General features: G+C 39.1%; 1 protein-coding gene across 2 annotated transcripts in view; it reads right to left on the reverse strand.

The window, feature by feature from the left end:
* CTNNA2 (catenin alpha 2) overlaps positions 1–15157 on the reverse strand; it is a 468362-nt gene that overhangs the window by 116550 nt on the left and 336655 nt on the right. For both annotated transcript variants that reach the window (XM_050974177.1, XM_050974178.1), the window contains exon 8: positions 685–765. In XM_050974177.1, coding sequence (XP_050830134.1) covers positions 685–765 — 81 coding nt within the window. The remainder of the gene's footprint in view (positions 1–684; positions 766–15157) is intronic.

Raw genomic sequence — 15157 nt, forward strand, 5'->3', positions numbered from 1 at the left:
AGAAAAAACAAAGATAAATGTAATAGAAGAAAGCCAAAATGTATGGTTTAAACTAGGCTTTGCAGTTATTCCTAAAATCATAGGATAGCTTGGGCTAGAAGGGGCATTTAAAGGTCATCTGGTTCACTTCCCTGTGCCATGGGCAGGGCCACCCTCAATGAGATCAGGGTGCTCAGACTCATCCAGTCTGGCCTTGAGTGTTTACAGGGATGGGACATCCCCCTCTCTGGAAAAAAACTGTTATTTATTATGACTTTCTGCATCTTCACACGATCTTTATTTAATACAGCACCTTGGAAGTTCAATATATTTTGCTCTAACAATTTTTCATATTCTGCTCATCTTTCCTGTGGCTCCAGTGAAAGTATCCAAATAAAACACAAATAAGCACATATGCCAGTGTTTTTATGACTGGGGTTTTTGAGCTGCCAAGGCAGGGAAGGTCTGGACAATCTGCCTCCCCTCCCACATGGAAACACCACTGGGGGTTGCACTTGGAATGCATTTCCTTCTCCCTCTTTTTTGTCACAGGAAATGTTGCTACTTAATTTCATGTGCAATGTAGGGGCATATTTAAGTGAGGACACCAATTCTTTACACCTCCTCATGTGGAGAAACAGTCTGAAGTTGGAAAGCAATGATTTCCTTGGAAAATCAGGAAACATTACCAAAAGCAAGGCTCACCTGTCTCCGAAGGTCTCGTGTTTTCTTGGTCATCTTGTCAATGGCAATGTTGAGTGGGTCTCCCTTCTCCTTCCTTCCAGTCTGTTAAAAAAACAAAATTTTAGAGTTAGAGAAGAATCCTCTAGGCAATATAAACTTTAAAAATAAAAAATAAAGTAAGGAAGTAAGGATTCATCAAAGGAAATTATTGCAGCTTCTTTGTTTGCTACCATCAAGTTGTTATTTCCAAAGTAATGTTTTTAACGTGTTTATGTGCAGGAGGCACAGAAGATTATTTTAGAACAATCCTAAAGTGATAAGAACAAAGATTAAGGTGACTCACCGGAGAGTTCAGAACTTTTCCACCAATAAATTATGTGCATATATTATAGCTAATACTCAAAAAAATCTGGCAAGACCTTTCACTATAAAATGAATATTAAGAGTTTCTAATCTCCATCCTGCCAAGCACTGGGAATGTTAAACATGATAATAAGCAGCAACACAGCTTGAGGACAGAAGGAAAATGGTCCCTACGCCTGTAACAGGAATTATATTGGCAGACATTAGGTTCAGCATAAAGAAGAATTCCACTTAAAACACTTTCCTGCATGAAAGTCTCAAAGCAAAACTCCTCATGAAGATTAAAAAGGGGGAAAAAAGCCTTTTGTGTCTCATAACCAATGGGGGGAAAATATGGTTTTCAGGTTCAATGGCACAAAAAGCATTAAGTGACTTTGTTAGCTGTATTACCTTTCTCTTAAGAGAAAACTACTTCTCTAAAGATTTGTCACACCTTTTGCACATTGCACCCTGTTTGAAAGCTTTTCATCAAGAATCAAAATGATCTTCCATTCTTCCTGGCAGTACTCTTTCCTTCCCAAGGCTGTTTTCAAATGCTTCTATTTAGAATTGTTCCTTGCATATGATTAAGAGCGATTTTCTCTCTCCAGCTGAGCCTAATAGCACACGTTTCTGGGAGCTATTGAGAAGTCACTTTTGGGGTGGGATGGGGATTAAAGACACTTTCAATGATACCCTCTCACATGTACAGCACAGTTACCAGCCCTGCATTGGCAAGAGGCCTCTGTTCCAGTCTTTGCTTCAGGCATTCATTCCAGAGAATGCCTGCTTTCTGTTCCTGCCTGTCATTCTAATTATGACACGAGGCCAAAGCTTTTATGATCATTTAAAAATCTGTAAAACCCATCCCCTTTCTTTTATTTAGAAATTCAAGCATAACAATATCAAGTGCCACCAGAATTTAATACAAAAACATAAATTTACCTCTTAGCTTTCTAAAAAGGATCCATTACAAATTCTGGATTTAATCACACAAATTGAGATCAGAAAACAGAGAGAGAAAGCATTTGCTATCACACAAGAGGAGGCATCTGTGTCACCCGCTGATATTTTTATCTCTTTTCTTGTGTTCATCCTTTGACTGAGTTCTTCTGGTCCCCAGCTGAAGAACCACATCTCTTTAGCCTGAGCAATGTCAGCACAGGCTTTTGGTTTTAGATGTCCCAAATTCAGTCCCTGGTGTTTTGTTCAAGACAGCAGGTGTCACATGTGCACACAATCGAGCTGAAATTTCACAATAAAGCTGAGGCAGAAAGGTTTGGTTCAGGGAGCCTCTCCTGACTGTTGGAATGCTGCAGCAGGGACTGCCAGATCAGCCAGTTTCAGCCAGGTTCTAGTTTGTTTGACTACAGACTTACAGTCTAAGAAAACTTAGGAAAATAGAAAATTACTCCAGCTGTGTGCTGTGCAGTTGCTGAACCCAGTTTCCTTGGTGACATTCCTGTTCTGGGATGCTTTATTTTCCCAGTCAAATAATTCAATTTATCTAATATTCTTTAAATTCTTCTCATTGTTTAAGCTTTAATGGACTGGCTTAGAAAGACCCATAACCACAGAGAACATGTGAAGACTTTTTTTTTTTTTTTTTTTTTTAGGGCAAAGATAACCTTTGCTTGGCCCTTTTTCTTTCCTTATTTTAAATAAAATCAGGGAAGAATTTGCTAAACAGGCCAAAATTCCTGTGAGACTGGCACAGTGTGAATAATCAAAGAGCAAACACCAAGACACTTAAGACTACACAGGGATGGTATTTACAGGTCTCAAATAAAACAAGTGGTTCCCAATTCCTGTTCACTGACCTCATGCAGGGCTGATATATTTTGTATTCACTACCAACATGGTGAGGTCAAGCAAATAATGCTTGGCACCCACTCAGGGGGTCAGAAAGTTGTCCTTGAGCAGGAACTTGGGGATCCTTCCAGGGCAGTCAGCTATGGGATACAGTGACACTAAATAAATAAAGCATTTGATAAACTGCACCATTTAGAGAAAAAGGCTCCTGAGCATTGGAAAAAAAAAAAAAAAAAAAAAAAAAAAAGGAGAAATTCTGAGATTGAGGTCAAAGTTTGTAATTTAGGTTCCTAATCTGGGGGTTTTGTATGTCTCATAGGTGGGAACTCTCACTGAGAGCAGGCTCATGGCAGCCTAAATCCAGCACCCCTCCTAAACCTCCCTTCAAATCTATCTGGTAACTTTTTGACTCCAGTTTTAAATAAACAATGTTTATATAAACAGTGGCCCTTAAGGTACATCCTCTTGTGAAACACAAAACAACTGGGAGCCCTTCTGTGACCCTTAGGCCACACAACACAAACTGTCCACATCCATCTGGCCAGTCCCTTTGTCCCTCCAAAGCAGAGCAAAGCCTGTTCCACATTTCTGTGTGCAATAGCCCAAACTGTGCCTCAGTGCTGCCTGAAATGCTAAATGGGATGTGCTGGAAAACTAAACCAAAACAAGAGATCCAGTTCAGCTCTCTCAATGGCAGTGTTTCATTAACTCACACAAATGTGGCTCAAGTCCCCCGTTCTGCACCATTTTTACTTAGACAGGAGTTTTAACTGACCTTCACCTGTTACTTATAAAATGTCCTTTTAGTCTGTATACAAACTCCCTTCCTCAGCATATGATTTCAAAGAAATTTGTTTAGTAAATCACATTATTGAAAAATAACTAGCATGGCATGTGATGCTACATAGCTTCAGGCAGGTCTGTCAAACACCATCTGCTCTGTGCTGAAAATATAAGTTTATTAAAGTTTATTTATTTAAGTCCTTAAATACTCTTATTTTATTGTTGCTCTGTGATAAATTTTTGGCCTTCATTCCTAGAAGGGATGGAAAGGAATCTATTTGTTTCCTGAAAAAATGAAAAAGCTTGATATTGAGCCATTTGCCATTTCTCTGGTAATCTTTCTCTGCAAAGGGAAGAAAAATACTTTGGGATGAAAAGGAAGTAAAAATTGCTGCTGGCATTGGGTTAAAAGGAGAAGGAGGAGAAATGCACATAATTCCTTGAATGCCAAAATATCTGTATTCAAGTTCCTATGGACAGAATTACATCTATTCATGGTGCAGTGAGGAGAACTTTGCAACAGGAGAATATATTAATCAAGTCCCTGATTTCTTGTGACCATTAACAGCATTTGCATACTGCTTGTACTCGAGATATTTTCAAACAATTCTCTCAGTCTGAGTTGCTTCCATTCTAATTTCCTTAGAGCTTTTCCCTGCCCATCTGATTTATTTTCAGTTCAGAATGATCCAATTCCCACAGGCTCTGACCAGGGGCTGTGCTGGCTGCAGACTGCCCCAGATCAGGAGAGGATCTTCCACTGCATTTCTACTGCAGGTCCCTCCCAGGTCACTCAGAGTCAGATCCAGCTCCCTGAATATAATATTCAAGTGTTTTAAGCCTGATTTGACACCTCACATGAGAATTTTTGTAGTTTCTCAACACACCCATGTCTGGTAGTGGAAGAAATCAAGGTACTGACTGTTCTGTTACTCCAGAAAATGCCCACAGTCTCAACCAGTGCCAACAGTGTTACCTGAACAATAAAGACAGAACAGAGTCATTTCTATCAAAGTCTGAAAAGCCTTACAGGTAAAACTGCATGGTATTAAGGCTAGAATTTATTTATGCAGGGAACTTCATTTGGTTAGGAAATTAAATAAAATAAGAACAAAATGCACTTAAGGATGGTGAGAAATTTCAGTATCTGCTGAATGCTAGAAAGATCTCTGCAAAGGTACAGCACTGTTTTTCCTTTTTACAAAGACCTTTTCCTCTCCTTCCATTTTTCTTTTTTACACTTGAAACTGTTAGAGTAAAATATTAAACTCCCAAAATATGTATTACAACTATTAAGGGCATTTACATCCCACGATTTGCTCATTACAGAACTCTTTTGATCAGCATGAGGTGCTTAACAGGACATTTTCCTAACCCCAGAGAATTCACAGAACCAAGACAAGGACAGTCAGGCCAATCAGCCCAGAGACTCAGTGCATTTTAGATGAGATATGGAAGAAGATACTCCAGACTGGAACTGTGTTGTTGGTTTTTAATAATTCCAGACACCACTAATGAGGAAATCACAGAGCTCAAATTTCAGCCCATGAAACAGATGAAATTACTACTACCATAATTATTCTGATAAGGACAGCTGTTATTGCAATAAATATCCTTGCATTGAAAAGTCAGGATCACCTAGAGATGTTGGAGAAGCAGAGCCAATACTTTGAGCACGTTATTATGAAACAATGCCAGAAGAACAGAGCTGACAATGGTAAACTATAAAAGGGGATGGAGTGCCAAGAAATACACAAAAAGTTGGGCAGCTGTAGGCTACAAAATAATATCACAGACAAAACCCCACTGTGTATCACAACTAAAGGAGTGATTACTGGAGTACTCTATTTTCCTTTAAAGTTTGCAATTTGGGAGCTCAGGGTTTCAATTAAACAGTAACAATATTAATGACAATAATCTATGTAAAATGTTTTGGAACCACCACTTTCATTCTTCTTTTTTTCTCTGCTGCTTCAGATGTAAGCCAAAATATCTGGGAGAGTCAATCTCCTCAAACATCAAGTGTTGCATGTCCAAGACACCCTTGCTATTGTTTCAAGTAATTTAGCCTCCAGGAGACAGCTGGAAAGATTATCTATTGATCCAAAAGCTACCAAACACTGATCTATTTTTAGATTTTCATCATCCCCTAGGTAGAGGGCTCCATTACTTACAGGTTATTCAGAACTTCAATACCACAATGTTTTATTAAGGTGTAAATTGCTGCTCAAAAATATAGATCTGTCCTAATATTTTATTTTAAATGTTGAACATCACTCCTCTAAAACGATGCCAATGTTCAACAGCCCTTTTAAAAATGATGAAGAGAACCTTAGTACTAAAAGGAAAAACATTTTGAACAACAGGCTGCTGCATCAGTGCTTTTAGGCAGAAATCTAGCTTTAAACATACCAATACATAGTCCCCTTCTGACAGAAGATTATTCATTTTGGGTCAGGAAAAGGCTAAACAATATATTCCAGGTGAAGTAGAGACTAAATTTTACTGGGAGTTGAAAATTCAAGCAATTTTCTAGGGAGATGATTAGAAAAAATAAGTTTAACAAAATCTGGGTGGTTCCTCTAGACATGAGCTGAAGAAAACTTCTTAAGATAATAAGTTTAAGGATAGATTGAGTGTTAAGAAGTGTCTCAGGAGTGTGGTATGAACGTGAATTACTGCTGTACTCAGTTCAGTGATTTTATAGTATTTTTTACTCCTATAAATTATTTTGGTTTTAGAATTTATTCAAGGAACTGCATTGGAGGTTCTGCAGTCACCCATTTTCCAGCTTTGATTTTGCTATAGAAACCCCTCCTGTGGAACTAAAATTTGTGCATTCCCATGTCATTTATTTCATCAGAAGAGAGGAAAAAAAAAGATAATTTTGTAGAGAAAAGGTTGTGTAGTAAGATTTTTAGAGCTTTGTTAAGGTGGTTGCAAAGGATAAAGGCTGAGTTCCCACAGAGAAAGGAAAAGACAGAAATCATGGAATCACAGCATGGTTTGGGTGGGAAGGGACATTAAAACTCATCCAGTGCCACCCCCCTGCCATGGCAGGGACACCTCCCACCATCCCAGGGTGCTCCAAGCCCTGTCCAACCTGGCCTTGGGCACTGCCAGGGATCCAGGGGCAGCCACAGCTGCTCTGGGCACCCTGTGCCAGGGCTCAGCACCCTCAGAGAGAACAATTTCATCCTCACATCTGATCTAAACCTGCTCTCTACCAGTGTGAGGCCATTCCCCCTTGTCCTGTCACTCCATCCCTTGTAAATATTCTCTCTCCCTGTTTCCTGCAGGTTCCATCAAGCGCTGCAAGGCCACAGTGAGCTCACCCCAAAGCTTCCTCTTCTCCAGGGTGAACAATCCCAAATCTCTTGGCCTTTCCCCCCAGCAGAGCTGCTCCATCCCTCTGATCACCCTGGAGCCTCCTTTGGACTTGCTCCAGCATCTCCCTGCTGGGCTGGGTCAGCTCTGCAGGTGGGGTCTCACCTGAGCAGGGCAGAGGGGCAGGATCCCCCCTCCCCTGCTGTGGAGGCAGAGAAATCCCAGCTTGGATTACAACTGAATTACAGCCCCCTCCTTCCACAGAAAGGCTCAGTTCTAGAATGCCACTCACCAAATAATCTGCTCATAAATGTGTGATCCAGACTACAAGTTCTCTTTAAATTCAACAATTGCTCTCAGCAGTGTTTAATTACCTTGTGACCAGTGAGTCTGTCTGGTTCCAGGGTACTATGAATAATTACAGCTATGGGGAAAGCTGGGGAAGCCACAGCCTTGCAATCTCAGATAGTAAATAAAGTCAATAAAATTAAAATGAACCACGAGCTGGACACAGTATCAGTACCTGGGGTGTGCAAATCTTATCCTTGGCCTGCATCCAAGCAACTTTTATCTAGGTCTGTACATAATTAAAACTAAGTATGTAATAAAATAAAGAAATAATAAAACTGTGCCCATTAATGGTTGAAGAAGATTCTCTTGTTATATTTTATGTGTGTTTTTTATGCAGGCCACACCACCACAATATCTGAATGCCTTCAAGTGGTGAATTGGTGAATTAAATGGTTTATTTAATATCAGCCATGTGCAGGTTCCTCTTTTAACCTCTCCAAAGTGGGAAAACGTGTGTGTAGGGGAGCATTTTACTTTGGTTTGTGTCATTATTTTTCTTGTTTTGCATAATTCACTTTTGCAGCTACTTCTTGTCTTTTGGCAATAACCAAAGATTTCCAGAAACATCATCAGTGGCAGCAGTTGGATTTAAAACACCAGTTAGGATTAGGGCTTGATCATCCTGGTTCCCAGGTGGCAGCTGCTCTTATTGACTGACATTTACCCATAATCACATCCTGGCATCCAAGCTTCCAAAAAAAGAAAAAAAAAAGAAAAAAAAAGAAAGACTTGGCTGAAGAATTTACATTTAAGATTATTAGAAGCTGCATAAAATGGAGAACTTTTTATTTTTTCACTCTTGAGAATGAAGGCAGCAATGTTTTGGGTTTGGGGATCTTTGGTGATCTTTTATTTCTTTTTTTTTTTCAGTTGTAGAGGATACACTGTTCTGTATTTCTGTGTATTTTTGAACAAGGGTTTCCAACACCACTGTGGTGAGGACAGAATTTTGCTTTTCTAGCTACTGTCCAAGCCTGGATTTTACAGCATTCTGAGGCACTGACAATTCAGAAAAGGCATCTGGTGGGACCTTCCTAAGTGACAAAGCTGGTGTAGCTTCCAAATCTCATTGATTTTTTTATCTCATAAAATACAAGCATTGTTTGGAGGGTTTTTTTGACAGGGGGTGAAAGCTGTGAAGCAATAATAAATTCTTCCCCCTGTCAAGGATATCCTGCCATCATTAAAGAGGTGTGCCATTTAATTAAATTCAGATTATAATGTAGCACTCTCTGTCATTCCAGAAAGCAGTGATAGTGCTCAGGGTAGGACCAGCCCATTTAATTTCACCATTCTGAAATAGTGAATCAAATCCAGTTATTTTAGCTCCTTCTATATGCAAGATATAGTGACAGGCATTTTTAGAGCAGCCATCTGTCTTGCATATTTATTTTAATACAGAGTACTTATCATCACAGGGGATTGCTTCTCTCCATTGACAGTGGAGGGGAGCTTGAAGCACTTGATGATTAATTCTTAGAAGAATACTGAGTTACTTGACATAAACTGCCTATTTAATAGCTGCAATGTGTCCAGCCCTCCTAAAGATCAGGCAGGAGATTGTATCTTGGATAATTGTGTGACTTGCATGATTTTCTTCCAGAGAATTAAAAAAAATTAGCACTATGAAGGTGTGGTTTTAAAAATTCTGCACAAGATATTCTTGCCCTCCCAGGATGGGATAGTTAAAAAAAAAAAAAAAATCACCCTCTTCCCACTGTCTGAAAGAAAAACATTTCATAATTTAGTTTCAACATTGAACCTTAACACTTTCAGGTCCTTTCCAGGCTGGCAGCCTGTCACAAGTGGGATATATTGATCCTCAGGGATCAGTTTTGGGCTCAATATTGTTTAATATTTTCAAACAGGTAGAAGAGAAGTGGGTAGGCTGAAAAGGTCCAGAAAGAGCCAAGGAGGATGATCTGGGAATGCCGTGAGAGGAAAGGCTGATGGAGCTGGGTCACAGAAACCAAACAGCCCCTCCAGTTATATCTGTGTTTCTCTAATCAAGTAACAGACAGGTGGCAACATCTCCCTAATTTGCAGCTGAAGTTTGCTGATACCAGAGGGAAACAAGGGAATGCAGCTGCAGGAGCCAAGACTGATACCCTGAGAGAGGATTTCTGCTATGTCCTGTGTCACTGTCATATTTGCTGAAAAATCCCTTCTCCAGGATTTCTTCTCCTGGGAAGATGAGAAGCCTCAGCTTCTCCTGTGTTTGCTGCTCTGTGGTCTGGAGATTGTTTATCCAAAGATGTGAATTGTTTTTAATTAATGATCAATCACCATCAGCTGTGTCAGACTTTCAGGGGTCAGTCACCAGTTTTTATTTTTCATTCTTGTTAAGCCTTCTATAAGTATCCTTTCTCTTTCTTTAGCATGGTTTTAGTATAGCATAATAAATATAATATAATATAATATAATATAATATAATATAATATAATATAATATAATATAATATAATATAATATAATATAATATAATATAATATAATATAATATAATATAATATAATATAATATAATATAATATAATATAATCCTTCTGGAGTCAGATTCTCATCTCTCACCTCCTCCTGGGGACCCTGACAAACACCAGAGCCCTGTAGAAACCTCTGGCAGTGTGAGTGTAATGTGATCTCTGTCCCTGGGAATGCAGGGGATGGGAGTGTTGGCATGCAAGTCCACTCCTCATCCTCCTTCCTGTCCCACTGATGGGAGCTGATGTCTGTGAAGTTTCCCCTCGCTCCTTCCCATTTCAGGGGTGATTTTATAGCAATCTGTGTTAGAATTTTAATAGGGCAGAATATTTCTTGCACTTAAAGAACATCTTTTCCTTTGCAATGCCTACTCAAAGAGGAAAACATCAGGGTTTTCATAGAAGAAACTGCACATTTCTATTCAGAAGATGCTGGTACAGAAAATTGATGCTGTTACGCTTAACTGCTTACAAAAAATAGAATTTTTGAAGAAAGAAATGTGAATGATGTAAACTGTTATAAAAACATCAGCCTCACTGAAGCCACACTAATTTACACCAGCTGAGAATCTCCCCACTCATCATTTAAGCAAAATCTTGCAGATGTTTCCATTTAGAAGGTCAGAAATGTTTACTCCAGAATTCCAAATTATTCCAATTTCTTCACAGACTTCTACTTGCAAAGGATCCACTACAAACTCCTCATTTAACCACCAACTGCTTTGCAGCTGTAAACTGCAATCTGCTTTTAAATTGCTCCTGGATGCCTTCTCTTAATGTAAAATAATGAGAAAAAGGAGATAGTACACATTTTTTTTTTCCATTCATACCTCAAAGCCCTTAGTGAAGGACTATGCAAATAAAAAAATGTCAGAATTTACCTACTTAAATACAAGCTTTTGAGAAGAGTCTGTTCTATTATTTTAAGCATAATAACATTCCTGAGTCAAATACAGCTATTATCAAAACCTTGTGTCATGCATTCTATGAAAATTCTGCCAGTGAAACAGTTGATGAAACACAGGCAACTAAATAAGAGGAGGGGTAGAGAAGAAGAGAAAATCTTACAACATGTGATGAACAATAATTCATGCATTTAAACTGAAATATATTGACTAAATCTTTGGTATGTCACAGATTAGTGGAAATACTTGTCAGAGCTCCTAGTGGAGGTGATCTCCATGCCTGGTATTTGTGTCAGTTTTATGTTTTATTCACCTTCAAACAGCCCCTGTAGCTCTTCTCTCCCTGGTTGGTTTTAGCCTAAAGGGTGCATTAGGAGTGGCAGGAATTACATGCAGGATTTCCTGAGACATCTCAGCATTCCTTAAAAACATCCTTTCAGTATTTTCCAGGAGAACCACAGAACACTCTTTGGTTACAAGCAAAGGCTTTTTTCTTGGTTTAGGTATTTAAGAAAAAGGCTCCATTGGTAAAAACATTTATTTGTCTGCAATGTTGGCTTCCACAGCATGGACCTTTATGCTTTTTTATTTTTTAGAAAAGCTTTTTAACCAAATCAGCTCCTCTGACAAATGAAGGGACCACTGAAGGTTCATCAAAGCATTCACATTCACAGCTATAAAATGAACATTTCTCATGAACATATTGAAGCTCCAACTCTGCCTTTCTATTTTGGTGCAGAATTACTGTTCAGGGCACAAAGACAAATTTTACACAGAATTCAACCCCCCAAAATGTCCCCTGTCTGTGCCCTGGAAGCACAGAACTGTTTTGGCTGCACTTCCAGAGCTTTCATTAACAAATATCACTGAAAAATAGGATTTTAACTGGTTGGCTGCATCTGTCACTATGCAACAGACCTCTGGATGAGATGTGTATTGACTGTATTACATCTGCATTTCTTTCTTTTTAATTGCATTGTGCTTATATTCCTTGGGTGATCCATGAGGAAACAAGTGTTGATGTCCAATCAAAAGTGTGATCATCAAGGCAGGCAGCTGAAAGTCAATATTTTTTTATTTGAGTCAATTTATTTTTTCAACTCAATATTTCTTACTAATAACAGAGAACTAAATGCTTTATCCAATAAATTTTTAGGTTTTTTCCCCCTTATCTTACCAGTTTTCTCCAGACCAACCAGGGAGGGGTTTTGCTCTGTGAATTCTCTTTAATAACCAACTTCCTCTGAACACTTTATTCCAGTACAGAGTGAGACAATATTTGGCATAATTTTAGGTGATGTTTCCTGCATCCAGTGAAACCAGTGCTGGACCCCAGTAGCAGCTGCTGTGCAGCCTCCACAATTACCTGGGGATGTGTCAGACTTTCTGAGGGCAGTGACACCTGCCTGGCAAGAGGGGTTTTTTTCCCTTCTGACACTCCAGTGAAAACCCCACCTTGAAGGAATCAATGAGCGTGAGCTTTAATTGCACATGTACCACAACTTCAGCTCCTGTTTGGAATGAATGGAGACAGAGCAAAGAAAAGAACTCAATCCTCATTATGGTAATTAAGCTTTCACTTTGAGTACAGGCTTCTTTGTGCCCACATGCTCCTTTGTAGGACAGCACAGCTGTGAGGCAACAGGGATGAAATAAAAGAAAATATAAGAACAAAAAGAAAAAAAGGAGTTTTTAAACTCCAACCTGACTTCCAAAAGAGTTCAAGAGCAAAGGACCAGCTCTATTTTCACAGAGTAAAGCCACAGTCTATTCCTGCCACTGCCTCAGATCAATGTGTTAAGTGATATCCATTCAAATTACTTGTCAGTTTAATCAGAGGAAGTGAAACACAATTACAGGGCATTAGTGGAAAAGCCAGCACAAAATAACAGAATGTCCATGTGGGATATCTGCAGCAAAAGCCTGTTGAAAATAACTCTGTGACATTTTCATCAACAGTCTTTTTTACTGAAAAAGAAACCTTTTGGAAATGCTATTACAAACTAATTAGGCATAAAATAATGCTTTACTTCTACAGACTGATTCGAGGCCTTATTTCCTCTTGTAGATATCAGAAATATTTTTGGCTTTTGTTTTGTTATTAGAATAAAATTAAACACATAAAGACCTTTACTGAAGTGATAACTGGTGCATTTACAAAGCCTCTCTGTGCCCTCTCCCAAGTCAGCAGGAGTTGGGCATTATTTCCACTGAATGATTGGAGCATTCATTTCTCATGGACACTCCAAATTTCCATTGAATAAAAGATTTTTTTTGAATCCTCAAGCAGATGACTTGGATTAAGTGGGTGAAATGGGAGCAGGGAAGGGTAGGGATGACTCCTTCTCCTGCTGAAGGTAGGGCCGCAAATCTGGCAGATTCCAAAGGACAAACAAATGCAAGCCTGCCCTGAAATCCCTGCCTGGAGTGCCCAGGTGGGATATGCTGGGGTGGACACCGTGCCTGGAGTCCCTCTGCCTCCTTCACCCCAATCTGCACCACAGCTCAGTTTCACTGGAAAAGGCAAAAAGGTGCCCAGTTCAGAGGTGTAAAGAAAATAAGGATTTGTGAATCCTCATGATAGGAAAGGAGACTGAAGCCCTACGTGATCCTCAGCCATTAAAATTAAAATTAAAATATAGGAGGTAGAATAACCACTAAGTGTGTTAGAATTTTTTTCTTTTTTTTTTTTTTTTTCTAATTTTAAAACCCCCATCAATGCATGCCTTCAGGACAAAACTGAAAAAATCTGGAAAAAGCCTTCTCCTTCCAGACCTAATTGGATTTTTAAGATCCAAAAGAGATGGGGGCCTGGACTTTACTCAGCACAGTGAATCTCCTGGAATGAAGTGACTTCAGTTTTTTCAAGAGCCTCAATGCATAGCCCAGGTGTAGGTGCCCCTATGGTAAAATCACTTAAAATGATCATCTTGTAATTCTGAGCTCAGAGACTCTGAGGTCTTTAATTGGATTTGGCCCTTTATCTTCTATATTCATGAGATAGTAATTAATTTGACCATCCCTGGCTGGTCCACAGGGTAATTGAATGAATAGCTCTGCACAGCACATAAATGCCTCCAAAAAGAGTTATTACTATGACTGTGCAGTGTGACAAGTTAACTCTGCCCTGTTGGTAATGATGGCATTGAAATTCCCAGGGAAAGTGACACTGGAGCCCATCTCACAGCTAATGGAGAAAGAAGAAAGTGAATATGCAACATGCTAAACCACTGCACAGTTGATACTCTGCCCTTTAAAATAGAGAGAATTAAAATGTTATCCTCTTTTTCCAAGTTTCCTTGCCACACCTTCCTCTTCTGGCACTACTAAAACCCTGAAAATACCTCAGAAGGGGTTAACAGCAACTGAGTTCTTTTGGTAGAATGCCACAAAGACTTCTTGTAAGAAATGAAGTGGAAAAAATGTTAAGGAATGTTAAATGAAATCACAGCAGACTGAAACCTGAGGTTCCAGTGCAAGACCTGAAATAAATTTGAAACAGATGCTAATTGGCACCACCTTCACTCTGATGTTCATAAATGAAACGAACGAGACTTCAGAGGTGCCAGAGGAAGACCAGCCATCCAAAGAACATTAAAACAGGCTTGGATTTGGTTTGTCAGCTCCAAAGGTATTTATATCCTTCTAAGTCATCTAGATCCTTCTGAAAATTCATCCAATGAGACACATGTGCACATTTTTAAAAGGAATGAAAGGCTGTGGAATTGAAATTCCTAAATTCCCCTGGCTGTGCCTTCCATTAGCGATCAGATTGGCTGGGGAGGTGAACTCCAGATCTGGGCTTGGACCGAGTTGTTCCCTGCAGGAGATTTTCCCCTGAGGAATGGGTAATGGTTTGTATCAAGACAAACAGGGCTGTTTGCAAGTCTCAGTGCAAATCATGCACTGCCACAGACATCTGCAGCTGTTTGGAACCCCCTTTAATGACAAATGCTTACAAAACTAATTGCATGTGATAAAAGAGCTGACTGACCACTACATCTGGTTTGATCCTTTCCTTCCCAAAAAACCTGAAGTTATACATCAAACTTATTTTTAATATAGAAGGATATCAAGCATTTTAATTAGTTTTATTCCAATAATTCAGCTTAATTCAGCTTTTAATTCAATCTTCTGTGATTTCAGTATCAATCTCTGTATTAATAGAATGCAGCACTCCACACTCCCTATTTGTTACTCTGTTCTTCTATGCCACAACCTACAACCCCACTGGCATTATCTTTGATACTATAATTGAATAAATGCCTACTATAAAAATGAATGATTTCACTAAAATAAGAACAGAGGAACTTGTGCACATTCCACTTGGTCGTGATGTGCACCAAGAGGAGAACAACTGAATCCACACACTATGGGAACTTGACTCTAATTCCTGGTACCTAAGAGCCCACACTGAAGTTTTCCTCAGGATGGCAATTAGTGCTAAGGGTGAGTCAATTCCATGATGATCAAACACCTAAAGAAATTTAAAAAAAA

Source organism: Serinus canaria, chromosome 4, assembly GCF_022539315.1.
Source record: "Serinus canaria isolate serCan28SL12 chromosome 4, serCan2020, whole genome shotgun sequence".
In the NCBI taxonomy this organism is placed as follows: Eukaryota; Metazoa; Chordata; class Aves; order Passeriformes; family Fringillidae; genus Serinus; species Serinus canaria.